The 16325-nt window shown below is 29.6% G+C and overlaps 1 protein-coding gene across 2 annotated transcripts; it reads right to left on the bottom strand.

The window, feature by feature from the left end:
- Window positions 1–3038: 3038 nt before the first annotated feature.
- Window positions 3039–16225, bottom strand: LOC107442633 (uncharacterized). 2 transcript variants are annotated; one of them, XM_016056249.3, is made up of 3 exons: window positions 16074–16225; window positions 11744–11878; window positions 3039–7198 (listed from the first exon to the last, which is right to left on the bottom strand). In XM_016056249.3, the coding sequence occupies exon 3, from the start codon at window positions 7181–7183 to the stop codon at window positions 5927–5929; it is 1257 nt and encodes a 418-aa protein (XP_015911735.2). In that variant the 5' UTR covers window positions 7184–7198; window positions 11744–11878; window positions 16074–16225; the 3' UTR covers window positions 3039–5926. The 2 variants fall into 2 exon arrangements, with proteins under 2 accessions (XP_015911735.2, XP_071043041.1); XM_071186940.1 differs by lacking the exon at window positions 11744–11878 and having other exon boundaries at window positions 16074–16219.
- Window positions 16226–16325: the final 100 nt, after the last annotated feature.

Raw genomic sequence — 16325 nt, 5'->3', positions numbered from 1 at the left:
TACTGTAGCATGTAGAGAAAAATCGGTTGCAGATTTAAACCAGCGACGCGAAAATATCTAAGCCCGTACATAAATCTCAGGTAAGCAAAAAAAAAAAAAAAAAAAAAAAAAAAAAAAAAAANATTATGATGGAAAAAAAAAAAAAAAAAAAAAAATTGCTTCACAATGTAATTATATGCCGGTTCTAAAGCTTAACACAGCAAACTCACTGCCCGCAATTCGTATTTAGAGTTACGGAACTTATACAGAAACTGTTCATCTGTATAAAAAGAGCAACCTAATTATGTCAATACTTAAAACTAATACAAATTCATAGCTATAAAATGAGTTATTGAATTCTTTCTTTTTTTTCTAAAATAACTCTGAAATCTGGTGTTTGAAAGTTAAACTCGAATATCAAAAGTGCAACTTGCTCCTTTTTGCAAAAACGTTTTTGCAGCGTAAATGCAAAAAAAATTTTGATTAAATTTATAATTTAAAAAAGAAACGGAAAACTCTGCGAAACTTGCGCTTTTGTTCTTACAGTATCGGCCAGAAACTACAGCTCTTAAATAAATTAAGCTTTTTCAATTAAAGCAGTCTCTCTGCCAGCTCAGCAACATCTTATAACAATTAGATTTGTAATGTATTACGACGTACATCGTACATCATTGCATAAGAAGAAGTCGTCCGTCATAAACCGATTCTTTAAGTTGTGGTTCTTTCTTCCATTGTCCATTCCATTCACCAAAAGCTGAGTAGTAAATACACTATTGCTTTCGGCAAATGTTTTTTAAGATATTACGCATGCGCAGATGAACAAAAGATTTGTATAATAATTTAAAACTATATATTAAATTAATAGTGGTAGTGTTGTTCATTTACTAAATTTATATTAGATGTGTGATGTTTTGGTGCCTTTTATTGCCTATAAATGCATTCTAAGTTTTCACTTTTATAACCTGTATTTTAAATTATTTCTTTTATATATTTAAAAGGTAAAAATTTTTATAATAAACTCATTATAGTTTATTATAGTAAAAAACCAGTTAGTTTTGTAGTTACGCCTACCTTTGTAGAAATTACTCTTAGATGTTATGAGGAACTTCATATTTCATAATAATACATCTGAAGCAACTGCAACCACGATTTGTATGCACTTTGCACACGAGGCATCATACCAGCGACCTTAATTGGTTCTTTTATTTTCTAATGTTCATTTACCAAAAGCAGAGAAAAAGTACTGTTTCTTTCAGCTAATATTTTTCAAGACTTTAAGCTGGGAAAAATAATTATAATAAACTCATCACAGATTTAGTTACGCCAGATGGCTTTGAAGTTACGCCTACTTTTATAGAAGCTTTCCTAAGAGCTTTATGGAAGAAAACACCAAGAAAAAGAAGTGAGAAAACACCAAGAAGAAAAAGAAGTGAGAAAACGCCAAGAAGAAAAAGTAGAAAGAAAACGCCAAGAAGAAAATATATATATATGTATTACAAAAAGTAAATACTTTTGTATTAATAAAAGAATTAAATCTNAAAAGTATCATAAAGTGCTTCGATTTGAAGAATTAAGTAGTAATAAATTAGGAGTTGTTTTATAACGAAGAAACTAACATATAAAGATTAATTGAAGCTTTTTATGTTACATATATATAATTAATTGATTTTAATTGGGCATTTGTGTAATTCCAGAACTTAAAATGATAAAAGGGCAGCTTAAAAAACGAAATTCTTGCTAGCATTAGCGTAAATTTACTATCACTGAAAAACTCTGTTAATATTGACCGGTGCATAGCCCCTAAGAGTAATTAGTTCGTTTAAACTCATTGTTGATTAAGTAAAGAAAGGTATATCTAAAGTGACTATTGTTGGGTTTACAAATTAGTTTGGTCTGTTTTCTTTTGTGGTCGAAAATACAGTTATTTCAGAAAAAATGTATGAACAGATTAATCAAAGTATTGTCCATCGCTGGCTACTACTTTTTTTTATCTCTCGGGAAATTTTCAAATTCCATCTCGAAAAAATGTCTCGTCTTTTGAGGCGATCCAAGTTAGGAGTCAATTTTCGATTTATGCGAAAGAAGTGACCCAGTGATTTGCAAAATCATGCTGCATCCGTCGGAACAACCAGTAATCAGAAGGAGCAATGTCCGGTGAATACAGCGGGTGCGGTAAAATATCCCATTTGAGCATTTCCAAATGATTTTTTACGACTTTTGTGACATGAGGCCGACAGTTATCACGCAGATTAACTTTGTCATGTCTTTGCTCGGATTCCGGCCGTTTTTCACGTAATGCACGGCTCAAACGAATCAATTGTAGCCTATACCGATCGCCCGTAATGGAATCGCCAGGTTGTAGCAGCTCATAGTATGCAGCACCACTCTCCATTCTTAAAACCATTCCCTACATGATTTATCAGTTGGAGCATTGTCACCATAAACTTCTATAAGCATTCGATGCGCTTCAGCTGCACTTTTCTTAAAATTAAAGCAGAAACATAAAGCCTCCTGTAAATGCTGATTAGTTACTACAAAATTTGACATATTCAACAAATTAAAATACAGTTGTATGAAACTCTAAGCGATATAAACAGAATATTATTGACAGATGCCTAACCTCTCTGAAACCACCAAAACCAGCTGTCACTATGAAATATTCATAACAGTCAGAGCTATTTTTTTGAAAACGGACCGAACTAATTCGTACTCCCAATATGTAATAAGCGTTTTCATTCATAATGCAATATTTCCTTTTGTTTAAATGTCAAAAAATAGTAATTCACGCAAACAAAGTCTATTAAACATTTCAGATTTTTTTAAAAATGTTTTCTGGTCCAAGACGCAACATGGCATGAAATGGAAGTTAGGTAGGCCTCCATTAGCATAGCTCATAAGGCTTGAACCATTAGAAGTCACACCTTAATACCCTCGATAACATACATTTTAAGTTAATTTCATCAAAACTTGTAAGTTGATTGAATATGGATATTCCCACAATGTAAACTTATTTTTCTTGTAACTTGCATGAGATAAATAAATCGAATCAATCATAAACGTAATACCAAAAAATAATTTTATTGAAATATTTTGAAATTGCATAGTTTTAATAAGAAAATAATTTTAAGTTGCTATGAAGTTCTCCACTACTGAGGTTCACTACCACTATGTATATGCTGCCAAGACCTGTTGCACACACACACTTGAATGGACTGAAGTTACAATACGGAGATTGGTTCAATATAAAAACAAACTCACATTTATTTTAGGCTATACTAGATGCAGGATGATACGAAACATCTGTGGTCGCTAAGAGACACTCCACTTCTTCATCCCAGAAATGAGACCCACAGGCGAGCGGTTACGAAATGATGTTATAGGGAGCCCTAGGGTTCCATGGAAGGGTTAAAAAGGTTCCAAGAGCAATCGCTTTGTTTTTTTTTAAACTAGTACTAATTTTTGAAACTTGTACTTATAATTAGAGATGCAATCCATTATTTATTTAATACTTTGGTTGACTTTATAAAATAACTTAAATGAAAAATGCTAATTATAAAGATATTGAATTATGAAAAGAACAAGTCCGTCACGTTTTTAAAATTAAAAATAAATAAATTCGTTAGTAAAAATGTTTTCCAGGAAATTATTTTCAATGTTTACAGCAGCTCTTTTTTTTCTTTTTTTTGCCGTCATTTCAACGGAAGCTACATTCGGCTTGTTTCATTTACAGTCTATATGTCTACTCCAAAAACAAATTTCAGAACTTAAGTAAGATACAGCTTTAGGAGTACGAATTCATCTATCAGACATAAAACCCAATTTAATGTCATTACAGATAAAAAAGATGTAAAAATTTCATTCCTCTAATTAAATAATTAGTAATCTTTTATAGATAATACCCTCCCGATTGTCTTTATAAACTTTATTCAAAAGGTCATTGGTTCCACCGAAAGAAGACTTCCTTATGTAGAGTTCCTTAACCATTAAAAAAAAAAATTAGGATTGCTACCTTAGGCAACTAAAATAAGAAAACGTGTAAAGAGACTTAAAATTGTTAAATTCCACAGTAGAGCTGTTGTTTGCCTAGAGGGTAGAATGCTTATTTAATTTCGTAAAGTCTAAGGAAAAAAAATTTTTTTATAGAAAATGGTACTTTATTTTATAAAGAATGAAATTCTGGTACTTATCTACTAGACTTTACTTTCCAAAAATTTACTCAGCAACTGAGAAATCTCAAAAACGCAACTAAATAAGAAAACGTGTAAAGAGATTTAAAATTGTTAAATTCCACAGTAGAGCTGTTGTTTGCCTAGAGGGTAGAATGCTTATTTAATTTTGTTAAGTCTAAGGAAAAACAAATTTTTTATAGAAAATGGTACTTTATTTTATAAAGAATGAAATTCTGGTACTTATCTACTAGATTTTACTTTCCAAAAATCTACTCAGCAACTGAGAAATCTCAAAAACGTTCTCTAGCACGTGCTTGGAAAACGTGAAATTAGAGCCCCTGATTTAGACAGGCCGACTTATCAACTATTTTTGGAGCAAAGAGGTAACATAAGCACGATGCTAACATAACGTTAACTTGCGAACTTGTTTGCTCCAGTATTGCTTGATAGGTCAGCTCTGATAGTATAGGAGCCTTACGTGAAATGGTCACCAACACAGCCAATAGTATCTGACGTCACACATATTAACTACATATGATGAATGTAAAATTCTCCACTGGGTGGCGCAATTGATAACACTTGTCCAAGGTACAACTATCTTTCTTTACTAAGTTCAATGCAGGGCTGTAGAGCAGTTTTTATTTGTAACAGAGGTAAAAAGCCTGATTTGCAAAGAGAAGTCGACACAGATAAAAGAAAAGCGGGGCATTATAGCTCTTTCGGTCATTCTTGGATAACATGCGCACATAAGATCAAAATTATGTGACTCCCCCACCCCCCAAATATATACTTAGTTTGAGAATCTATTTTCGGTTCAAAAATTTTACCTTGCAAAGCATCGAAATATTTTTCAACTAACAAAATTAATTTCATAATAAACATAACTCTTCATCAGATAATTCAAGTGAGTAACCCATCTAATTTGATTTTCTTACAATATTGGCAAGTCCACAGCAGAAAGCAACTGCAATCAGACTGATCTCTCTGAAGGACACTGTTAACATGGAGAAGAGTGAACACAAGTCCCTCTTAAGAAATAAAAAGTTTAAAAATAAATCCTCATTTTCTAAAATACACTAGATCTAACACTGTTTGATAATAACCTACGATTTTGACAATATATAACTTAGGCAATATTAGACATATTCCGAATTTATACGATACAATCCTTACGAAATAAAACTTGACAAAAAATATTTGCCCAAGTTATTATTTAAGTGTTAGATGGAAAAAGTTTTTTTTTAACTAGGCTATTCACTGTTTATTATAATTAAAACATTTGTTTAAGTAATTAATTGATCCACGTCGCTGTAGATCGGCGGCAATAGTTGAAAATCTAGAATATTAGGAACCTACAGCGAATGAAAAGCATTGGTACTAGTATATAATTTGAAAAATACCATTATACGTCCGTATTCTTACATTTTTCCGTGTCATAGGTAAGCTCGGAGAAACTAAAAGATTGCAGTATTTTGATAGCGAAGCTCTTTTTAACAAGCTATTGCATGGCTAACGCTTACAAATAACACATAAAAAAATCTAAGCTGCATGATCTATAGTTGTTGCTGTCGTGTACTGTAGAGAAATCAAATAGCATCGAAGGCGTCCAAAACAGTGCAGGGAAATAAAACACCTTCCGCGGATCAACAGGGTAGAAATCCAACCTTTTTGGTTCAGGCAAATCACAATTGCATGGATAGTGCTATTTTAGAATGGAGTTATGGCCTATTAATTTCTTAAATATGGACAAAAGGAACAAAACTAGTTCCATAAAATATTTACAAACTAAACAGTTTCCACTTTCCATTCTCATCTCGCTCATACATTTTATTCCCATTAGTATGCATATACATTGATATAGCAGTATTCCCAAAGTGCTGATATGCTCCAGCAGATGTAGCATCATCCGTTTTGTAGTATATGCAACATGTGAAAAAGAGGGTATTACGAATCATATCTGCCGCTCTTTTTACACTCATCTTGTCTCTGTAATCTCTAGTGTAACAACAAGTAACTCCTGTTGATGAAGCATATTCCGCATATCGACGGGAGAAATTCGTTGAACATTTAGCACTAATAATATCAATGTTATTAGGGTCTGTTACAATAGATTTTATTTTTTCCCAGGCTCTATCATGAACAGATAACTTATCAATAGGATTAATTTCAGTGTCGTTAAATAAAAGCCACTTTCCCACTGTGGTAGATGTCTTCCATCTTAGACGAGGAACTGATCCATACTCTGAATCACTTTCAGACTCATCTGAGTCAAAAGGTTCATGAGGACGTGCATTAGATGACACAGAATCTTCAACCGAAGAAGTCTTTGAGCTATCAGACGGTTCAAATGAGTCATCCTCAAATATTTTGCTTAATGTTTCTTGTGAAATATGGATTGAAGCATCTTCAGAAGTTTTTGCTGAAATTTGGATCGATGCATCTTTAAAATTTTCTGGTGAAATTTGGAGTGAAGTATATTCAAAAGTATCATTCCTTGGCTCTACTGAATTGCGCCTTCTCTTGGAAGGTTGAGATGGCAAAGTTTCTTCGAAAGTTTCGAATGAAGGATCTTCAAAAATTTTACTGATTGTTTCTTGAGAATACTGACTTGAAGTATATTGAGGAGATTTGTGAACTAGATCTTGCGAAAACTGACTTGAGGTTTCATCAAAAATTTGATTGATTGTTTCTTCTAAATATTGGCTTGGATCATTGTAAGTAACTTCATTAGTTTTCTCTTGTAAACACTTACTTGAATTACCTTGAGTGGCTTTATTAATTTTCTCTTGGGAATAACTCTTACATGTGGCATTTTGGGAAGCTTCGTTAACTGTTTTTGGTTTTCGTTGCCTTGATTCATCTTCGGCAGTTTGGTTAAATGAATCTTTTGAGGACTCGCTAGAAACACAATGAGAGATTTTATTGACGAATTCTCCAGCTATACTATTTGTTGTATTCACTAGATTAGAAGACGTGACATGCAACCATCGTAGGTTGTCTACTCGGGATGGTACACCTGCATCACAAGCAAACATGATTGGTATTAAATCCTAAAGAAAAATAAACAATGCTATGAATAAAAGAGTATTGAAATGTGAAAATAAAATTTATAATCTAAATTGAAAAAACTTGTTTATCTAAAACTATTATAATCCTAAAGAATAATCAAATGATGATTAAATAAAAATTTTGAATAATTACAAAAACACTAATTATTCAATATTTTCTATTTTATATGGGGTTTTTTAAATCAGAGATTAAAGAATTTTAAAATAATTTTTGTCTATGAATATGAAAAATTAAAGAAAATAAAAGTTAGGTAATAATATTCAGTTAGGTAGTGGAGTATCTTATTCAATATAATTCTATTTTTGCAGTGATAAAAATTATACTTTACAATCATAAAACATATCACAAAAAAATTCTATAAGTCAAAAAAGTAATATTGCTAGAAAGTTTTGTAGTACTTGTAATAATGCAAACGTAAGCATGCATGTCAATTAAAAATATGCACATTTTCCATGCCACATATTCGTCACAGGTATGACAAATCCAACCCCATCATGAAATATATCTCATTAATACACATAACAAATATTAGTAGGCAATTTTCTTGGGGACTAGGTCATACATGGATATAAAAGCCAAAATTTTTCTTCATTATTATTTTGCTTAAAAAAATTATAAAGTAAAAGTTCTAAGTCATTTTTGAAACAGATAAACAACTTTTTAAGTTTTACTTAACACACTTTACCTATTTCAGCATCGTTTTGCAAATGTGTATTAATTACCGTATCGTATTGTAATAAAAAGTATAAGATATCGAATAGTAAATAATATTTAGTATTGTAATAAAAGACTACACCAATGCAAACTGCTCAAGACATGCCAAAATAATTTTTAAAAAAATGGTATATAACTACAAAGTAAATTTTGCAAATATTAGACTATTTTTGATTGCTTTTTAAAAGGTAGGGTGACCCGGGGTAATTCCCGATCACTCTGTTTCTGGGGTAAATAATAATCCCCTAAGTTTTATTTAAAAAAAAATTTTTTTTTTTTTTAAATTTGAGACATGGACAAGAATGCTTGTACACTTTACTAAAGTATAACTACATTTACTTAATAATAATTTTTTGTTTAATCTAACAAAATAAGTATCTTTTAAACTGCTTTCTGTATTTTCCATTTCAAAGATGGGTTTCAAAATGTGCACATTTCTGCAAAGATCCCCCTCCTTCTCTTAATAATAAATATTTTGAGTTACTTTCTTTTTCTTTGATATAAAAGTAGTGTAAGCTTTTGTTTAATTGTTTCACATCTACTGTAAACATTATAATTGATTATAGGAAACTATATCAAATGTTGCCCCCTACAGATGGGGTAATTATTGATCACTGGGGTAATTCCTGATCATTGTCATTTCTTCTTATAAATAGTATATAAAATAGCTTATAAATAGCTAATTGTCTTTTCTTAAATAACAGTTCATATTTATTAAGTGGAACAACTATAAAATATATTTTAACTGTCATCACAAAATTTGTTTTTAACTGTATACAAGACTGTATTCTGATTTGCACCATTTCTGGTTTGTCTTACCTTGCTTCTATCTTAATTTTATGTGTGTACATTGTTAGAATAATTTTTAAGTTTATAAATTAGCCTAGTATAAATATGGTGAGAAATTATAAGCCTAAAAAGGATACTAAGCTTCTAGAAAACAAAATTAGTGAATTTCTTTTAATGATTGAAAATGAAAATTTCAGTGTGAGAGCTGCTGCCAGAGCTGTTGGCTTACCTTACTTAACTTTACACTTTCCCTTAATGAAGTTAAAAAATCCAGCAAAAGTAACCCATGTGGAAACTCTCTTATATTTCAGAAGAATATGAGAATGAGTTGGCTGATTGCCTAAAATGTATGGCAAAATGTAAAGATTTTTGAAAATTTAAAGCGTTAATCGTTCTTCATGCTTTTAAATAAATTGTTTTATTAGCTGCTTAAACATAATTATTTGGTTTATTTTTTTTTTATTTTGATGTCTTATTTGTTAATTACCATTATATAATTATTTTCAAACAGCCCCTATACAATAAAAACTGGTGATCAGTTATTACCCCAGAAGTGATCAGGAATTTCCCCAGAAATGATCAAGACCAGGGGTAATTCCTGATCACTAAAAATTTAAAATATTTTAAATTCTAATTAGATTTTCAAACAAAAGAAGCTGGCATAGGACTCATCTCATATACCCTCAAACTTCCAGTAAATATTAAAATTCTATTTTGAATAGTTTTTTCCTAAAATAGATGTTTGCGTTTTTTGATCAGGAATTACCCCAGGTCACCCTATAGCATGACAGTACACTAATACAATAAAGTGGTGAATTATATAAGCCTACGAATTATTTAGAAATAGTGGTGGATAAAAATCTACTGAATTGAATTTATTAAACCAAGAATCACAATTGATAAACTACCACTTTAAAATATATATTTGCTGCCCGGAGCAAGTTGGCATCTCTGAGACTATTACCATTGGGTTTAATCTCAATTATCACTAAAAGTAGGATTTCTTTCTGCTTTATAAAATTTATTACAACAAAAGAAAAAAATAACAAATTTTACACTTGTTACTCTAAGAATTCAAGAACACATAAAAAGTACAATGAAAATGTAATCACTTCTAACAATTGTTACATGGTTTATTAAAAAAAAAAATTTTGTTGAAGTATTTTTCCTTATTTAGTTGTACCACTTCAATGTTGCAATGAATGAGTTTTTAATCTTTTTAAAGGCAAAACCATGAAAAAATTGCATTTTACAATTTTAAAATTAATAATTCTTCGAAATCAATTAGAGAATAAAGAGTTCAGTTAATAATTTTTTCATTTCTGAACTTTTTTAATTACAAGTATTACCTTTGAACCAAAGTTAAATAATGAATTGGATCAACAAACAATTATTGAATTCTAGTGATAAGTATTTGAATTAAATTATTTCCGAAACTATTTGTAAGGAAAGGAATTTAATGTTACATGACATTAACAAATGAATTTATGTAATAAGTCTTAATTTAATAATTACGTAATAAGTCTTAATTTAATTCTCATTTTTCAATAATTTTAGCACCCAAATTGTACTGTACCTGATAGCAATTATACTGTATATTGTAATTGTCCAATTTACAATATACAGGGTATCTGCTACATTTCAGATTTTCAAATGCATGACTTTCCATGACTAATTCCAAGAATTTTTCATGACTTAACAAAGTTACTATTTTCTGTGACAAAAACACAGCAATAAATTTAAAAAAGTATTATAATAACATTCATTGAAATGATATGTATAACCTAAACTGTTATACTTTGCATCTTCATATTTAAAGATTTTAAATATAAAACAGAGTTAAGAAAGAGTTGTAGCAATAAAATAGCTGAAAAAAATACAAAGGCAAATAATTTTTTTTCTCTTTTTTTCTGCAGAATTACATTCTACAGATACTTTTCGTGTTCATCGGAAAGGAAAGAAATACTCCTGTTCTTTCTGTTCTCATTTCGGAATTAAAAAGTTCGCCAATGACTGACTTGCTTCAGCTAAAATTTTAATTTGATAAAATAAAAAATAAATAAATAATAATAAAAATTCTGAAATCACAGAAGTTTCATTTTTCCATTAATCAAATATGACTGTGACTGGGGATTTTGTTACAAATTCAGATATTCTGAACACTATGAAATTGGGGGGAGGGGTAAATTCTATTTTAAAAAATTGTTAAAATCACAACATTTCATAAAAATTTTTGTTCCATACACAAATTCATGACTTTCCAGGTGCGCAGATACCCTGAATATAAGTTATAAAAGTAAAATTATTTAAAATATTTAAAGAATTAGTGCAACATTAAAAATCCATTTCATTTATTAAAATAAACAAAAGTTATAAATCAACAAGAGTCCATTTAGATTTTGTGTCTCTTTCATATAACTGACTATCCAGTGAATGTTTGTACCTTGAAACAGCTTTGTTGCCTTGATTTCTGTACGCACCAGCATATGTAGCTTCATCGGTTTTATAAAACATATTACACGGATATGAATAAACTTTACGAATAGCATCAGCAGCTCTCTTAACACTTGCCTTGTCTCTGTAATCAGCTGTATAGCAGCAGATAACTCCATTGGGAGTGGCGCCACCTGCATAACTACCTTGCCAATTTGTAGAAGACTTAGCACTAATAATATCTGTATTAGAAGGATCTATAACCAAAGCTTGTATACTTTGCCAAGCTTTATCATGAGGTGATAATTTCTCACCAACTTCAACTTGAGTTTTATGAAATAATAACCATTTCCCAACTGTATCTAAGTCACACACTGTTTTGTCATCAGAATCGCTACTAGATTTATGTGGAGTTGACACATAAAGCCATGGATGAGTTAGAACTTCAGAAGGAACTAATTTACTGTTCTGTAGCATTATGAATGATTTCTTAAGAGTTATGTTCGGCTAAAGAATCAATCCAACTATTTAATCAGATTCTATTTTTTAGTTTTATTAAAACAGTACTAAACTTTCTGTAATACACAAACCTCAATGTCCTTCAGCAAAGTTAATAGAAATATCTGCCTTCAGTCACAGGACTTGGGAGAGAATTGGAAAAGGAATCTTTACAAAAGAACCAAATATCAAGTTGCAAGTTTTTATCACTTTACACAATTTTTAACCTATAAAAAAAATAATAAATAGACAAGTTGACATAAAATGGCATATAAAAATCAGGGTTGGCTTTTTGCCGGCAGAAACTGGTTATAACCGGTAAAAACTGGCAGAAACTAAAAAAACGTTTATACTAGTTCTAGTAATTGCTTAATGACATTGCGTTTAAGTAAACTGAAAAATGTAACTCTAAGTAACTGTAACAAACTTTTTAATTCATTGTTTGTAAATATATATTATTTTGTTTATATTAAATTAAAAGAGTGCAGTATATCAAATATTTATATGAAATAAAGAATAAAGTAATGTAATAATAAATATAAATACTAGATTTTAGTTTATTACATTAAACTCTGAAATTCAGTAATTATTATCATTTAACTCTTAACATAACTGAATAGAGCTATTTTCAAATATTTTTCTTTTCTTTTCAAGACATAATTTGCATGGCAACAATCCAATCATTATAACAGTAACAGTTTTAGTCTTTGCTGTATGTAAGAGGCAATATTATTGGTTAGACTGCTACATGGTGGTCCTGTTTTAAAAAATATGCAATAGATGAAAGTTTCACAAATCTTGCTTGTTCCTTGATGGCAATGCTTGCTAGTTCTGCTGGACTTGAGAGAATCTTCTCAAATTTCTCGTTCGTGCATAGGCGAATTGAAAAATTGTTTAGGTTTNATACTAGTTCTAGTAATTGCTTAATGACATTTTGTTTAAGTAAACTGAAAAATGTAACTCCATGTAACTGCAACAAACTTTCTAATTCATTGTTTGTAAATATATATTATTTTTTTTATGCTAAATATAAAGAGTGCAGTATATCAAATATTTATATGAAATAAAGAATAAAGTAATGTAATAATAAATATAAATACTAGATTTTAGTTTATTACATTAAACTCTGAAATTCAATAATTATTATCATTTAACTCATAACATAACTGAATAGAGCTATTTTCAAATATTTTTTTTTTCTTTTCAAGACATAATTTGCATGGCAACAATCCAATTATTATAACAGTAACAGTTTTAGTCTTTGCTGAATGTAAGAGGCAATATTATTGGTTAGACTGCTACATGGTGGTCCAGTTTTAAAAAATATGCAATAGATGAAAGTTTCATAAATCTTGCTGGTTCCTTGATGGCAATGCCTGCTAGTTCTGCTGAACTTGAGAGAATCTTCTCAAATTTCTCGTTTGTGCATAGCAAATTGAGAAATTGTTTAGGTTTAGAAACTGCATAAAAACTTGTCTTTTGTTATAGATTACTGCAGAGTGCAAACAATGTAATACAGTAGGGAACCGATTATCCGGAATGATCAGGACCATCGCTATTCCGGATAACTGATTTTTCCGGTTTTCTGAATCGCTACAAAAAGCCGTTTTTTTATTGTTAAACCCAACTAAAGAAAAAAAAATATTTGGAAATAATCTTGAAAAAACAAAGTAATACACTAATGATTATTTCCAAAATGATGGTAAGGTAAACATCTTTCAAAAACGAAAGAAAAATCCTAAAATCTTATGAGGAAACAAACATTTTTTTAAAAAAAAAATGGCGGGAAAATTTAACGAATTTCGTTCCGGTTTTTTGGTTTTCCGGTTTACTGATTTCCGGGTAACGGGTTCTGTACTGTATTTGATTTTGAATGGTGATAATTTTTTAAATAAATTGAACTTTGTATAACATTTAATTGTTTTTTCTATGAATTATACATTGTATGTCAATCCACAAATGTGGCAGAAATGGGTTTCTCCCATGCCAGTTCTAACCGGTTTCTACCAGTGGTTTTAACCACCTCGGCAGAAACTTGCCAACCTTGATAAAAATACAGTGCAATGAAGTAATTTTAGGAAAATTGATAGTAATAGTAAAATTACAACATTAGTCAAAAATACATTTTTGAATTTTTCAAAATACAAATAAAAAACAAAGTAAAAATTGATTATTGTGCATTGATTTTTTTCTTTTTTTGTGTGCCAAGAACATGATTATAATGAAAATCCTTTCTAGGTTCAAAATGCAATTTTAGAAACAAAATTTTATTTTAATGATCCAAATGCATTCCTAAATCTTAAAATATGTACAGTTTTAATAGAAAATTTACACAAAATAAAAAAAAAGTAGTTTAAAGATAAATTCTGATTGCCATTTCATAGAGTTTGATTTATTTTTAATAAGCGGGTAATTTAAGTTATTGCATGTTTAAATATTTGTGAAGTTACAATTGATGTTTAAGGCTTTAGATAATTTATTTCATCATTTCAATATAATTTTGAAGAAAAGATTTGCAAAATTAATTTTGTAAATTCATTTTAGCCTGTTGACAGTACTTAATAACGATAAATTTCTACTCCGTTTTCATTAATTTTGAAGCCTGCATTTGCATGCATTATGCATAACTGTTTTCTACAAAAAAAAATTTTTCACCGTAATATAGCTTCAAATGTATTGTTGTGATTCATTTTTAATAATATTTTAAATATAATTATGAATGTAAAATTTAACTAATTACAAAATTTCTTGAATTATCTTTAAAATAATTTTTAAAAAATTGATTTAAATAAATCTGATTTAAATCAAAGTAATCAGTTATTTTACTTATTTTTTTCTTAGAAAAATACATATAAAAAAATTAACCCTGATCCCTATGACCATGTATTACTGCTTGAAATAAGATTTATATTAGGTTAAAAAAGAACTTTTTTTTCAGATATTATTAACTAAGTTGACAAATTTTTGACATGTGTCAGTTGAGAGATTTAACCATGGGAGGCCTCATAGTGAGACAGAGAAAAAATCAAAACATATTAACAGTTCACATATCGCAGACTACTTTTAAAAAGGGAAAATGACAAACTAAAAAAAATAAATATTTGCTGCCTATAAGTATAATAAAGGAAAAATTTATTGCAAAATAATTATAAAGTATAGGTACTGTTTCTAATTTCAGAATTATTTAGTTTATTAATGAAAGTTGTGATAGTTACCAGAGATGACTATTTGCTTTGGATAGCGGATAAATATTTTCAAGTTGTGGTCTTTTAAAGTCTGATCCTTGATTAAATGAACTCGATTTATAGGGCTTTTACTCACAACTACCTACTTCTAAATAATTTAAAGTCTTATATAAAACACCTCTCTTTTTCAGTTAAGCCATGTTGAGCCTTGTATAAAGTTGGCAAAAGTAACTGAAAATATGAAAATGCTAGTCTATTATTCTCGACCGTTTTTTGAAATATTTTGTCCAATCTGAAGCAGTAGGCATCTATGAGTTATCAGTACAATTTTAATATAGAACTCCTGAATTCATAATAGTATGAGAACAATTATGAGAAAACCTATATAGAACTTTCGCATTAAAAAAATTACCTGTATCAATAAGTCATTAATCTCGAAACAAAACATGGTAAATATAATGTACCACTTATCATTTTTGTATTAAAGTACAAAAGTGGATTATCTCTCAATTCACCATTTATAAAATTAAATGGTAGGTATAAGTGGTATATTGACTTTTGCTTGTTGTGTGGAATTGGATCATTTTTCAAATCAGATGAATGTCTGCTACAGTTGAACTTTAAGCACTATAGATCAGCGGTCCAGATTCAGGGAACTCTATGGTTCTGTTGAAGGGCAAAGCCTTGGGGTGCCTACAAGTTATACCCTTCTAGATGGCCCTTTCTGTGATTTAAAAAAAAAAAATTAAGATTCTTGCAGGCGCTGCCCAGAAGTTGCCATGACTTGGCAATTCTTCTGCCACAGATCACGATACAGGAATCTTCCCTTTAAAGGAATAGTTCCATATCCAATTGCCAAGATGCAAAAGAGATTACAAACTTTGATTAATAGAAATTATGTCAACTATCATCTATCAAAAGGTACCTCATGAGAGAATCAAGTTAACATGTGTTATATACTAGGGAATTGGTATTTAACATTTATAGTGGTAGTTACGCCACAAATTTAGACATAGCTTGTGAAAATTAAAAATTATATTAAAAAATCAACACAAAAATATGATACAAATATTAATTTATCGTTTCTTAAGGTATACAAAACTAAAATTTTAAGAAAAAGTTTTTTGTGAAACTACCGTTTTCCTAAAGTTGAATTTGCGAAGATACCACTGAACGGTAGTAAATTTGGCCTGGACAGACCCCTATAGGATCACAAAATATTGTCATATCAACTTACTTGAAGACACAATGTAGTTACTGGTCCCCAGTCATTTGCAAATCACTTTTTTACTAAATGATTAGTGTTTATTTTGATAATAGAGACTTTGAAATTTGAAAACGTGCGATTGTTTGAATTGACACGTCTTTTGCTGCCTATTTTTGCGTTTTAAAGAACCTCAAATTAATTCTTACTTTAAAAGAAAATTCCCTTTATTCAGTAGAAATTTCTTTTCTTTAAAAAATAGGATGCATTAATATATAAATTTTA

Source organism: Parasteatoda tepidariorum, chromosome 10, assembly GCF_043381705.1.
Source record: "Parasteatoda tepidariorum isolate YZ-2023 chromosome 10, CAS_Ptep_4.0, whole genome shotgun sequence".
NCBI lineage: Eukaryota > Metazoa > Arthropoda > Arachnida > Araneae > Theridiidae > Parasteatoda > Parasteatoda tepidariorum.
This window is presented reverse-complemented; position numbering and strand designations above follow the sequence as displayed.

Coding starts and splice junctions, on each gene's coding strand:
- LOC107442633 (XM_016056249.3), bottom strand. CDS start 7,183: ATGTTTGCTTGTGATGCAGGTGTACCATCCCGAGTAGACAACCTACGA.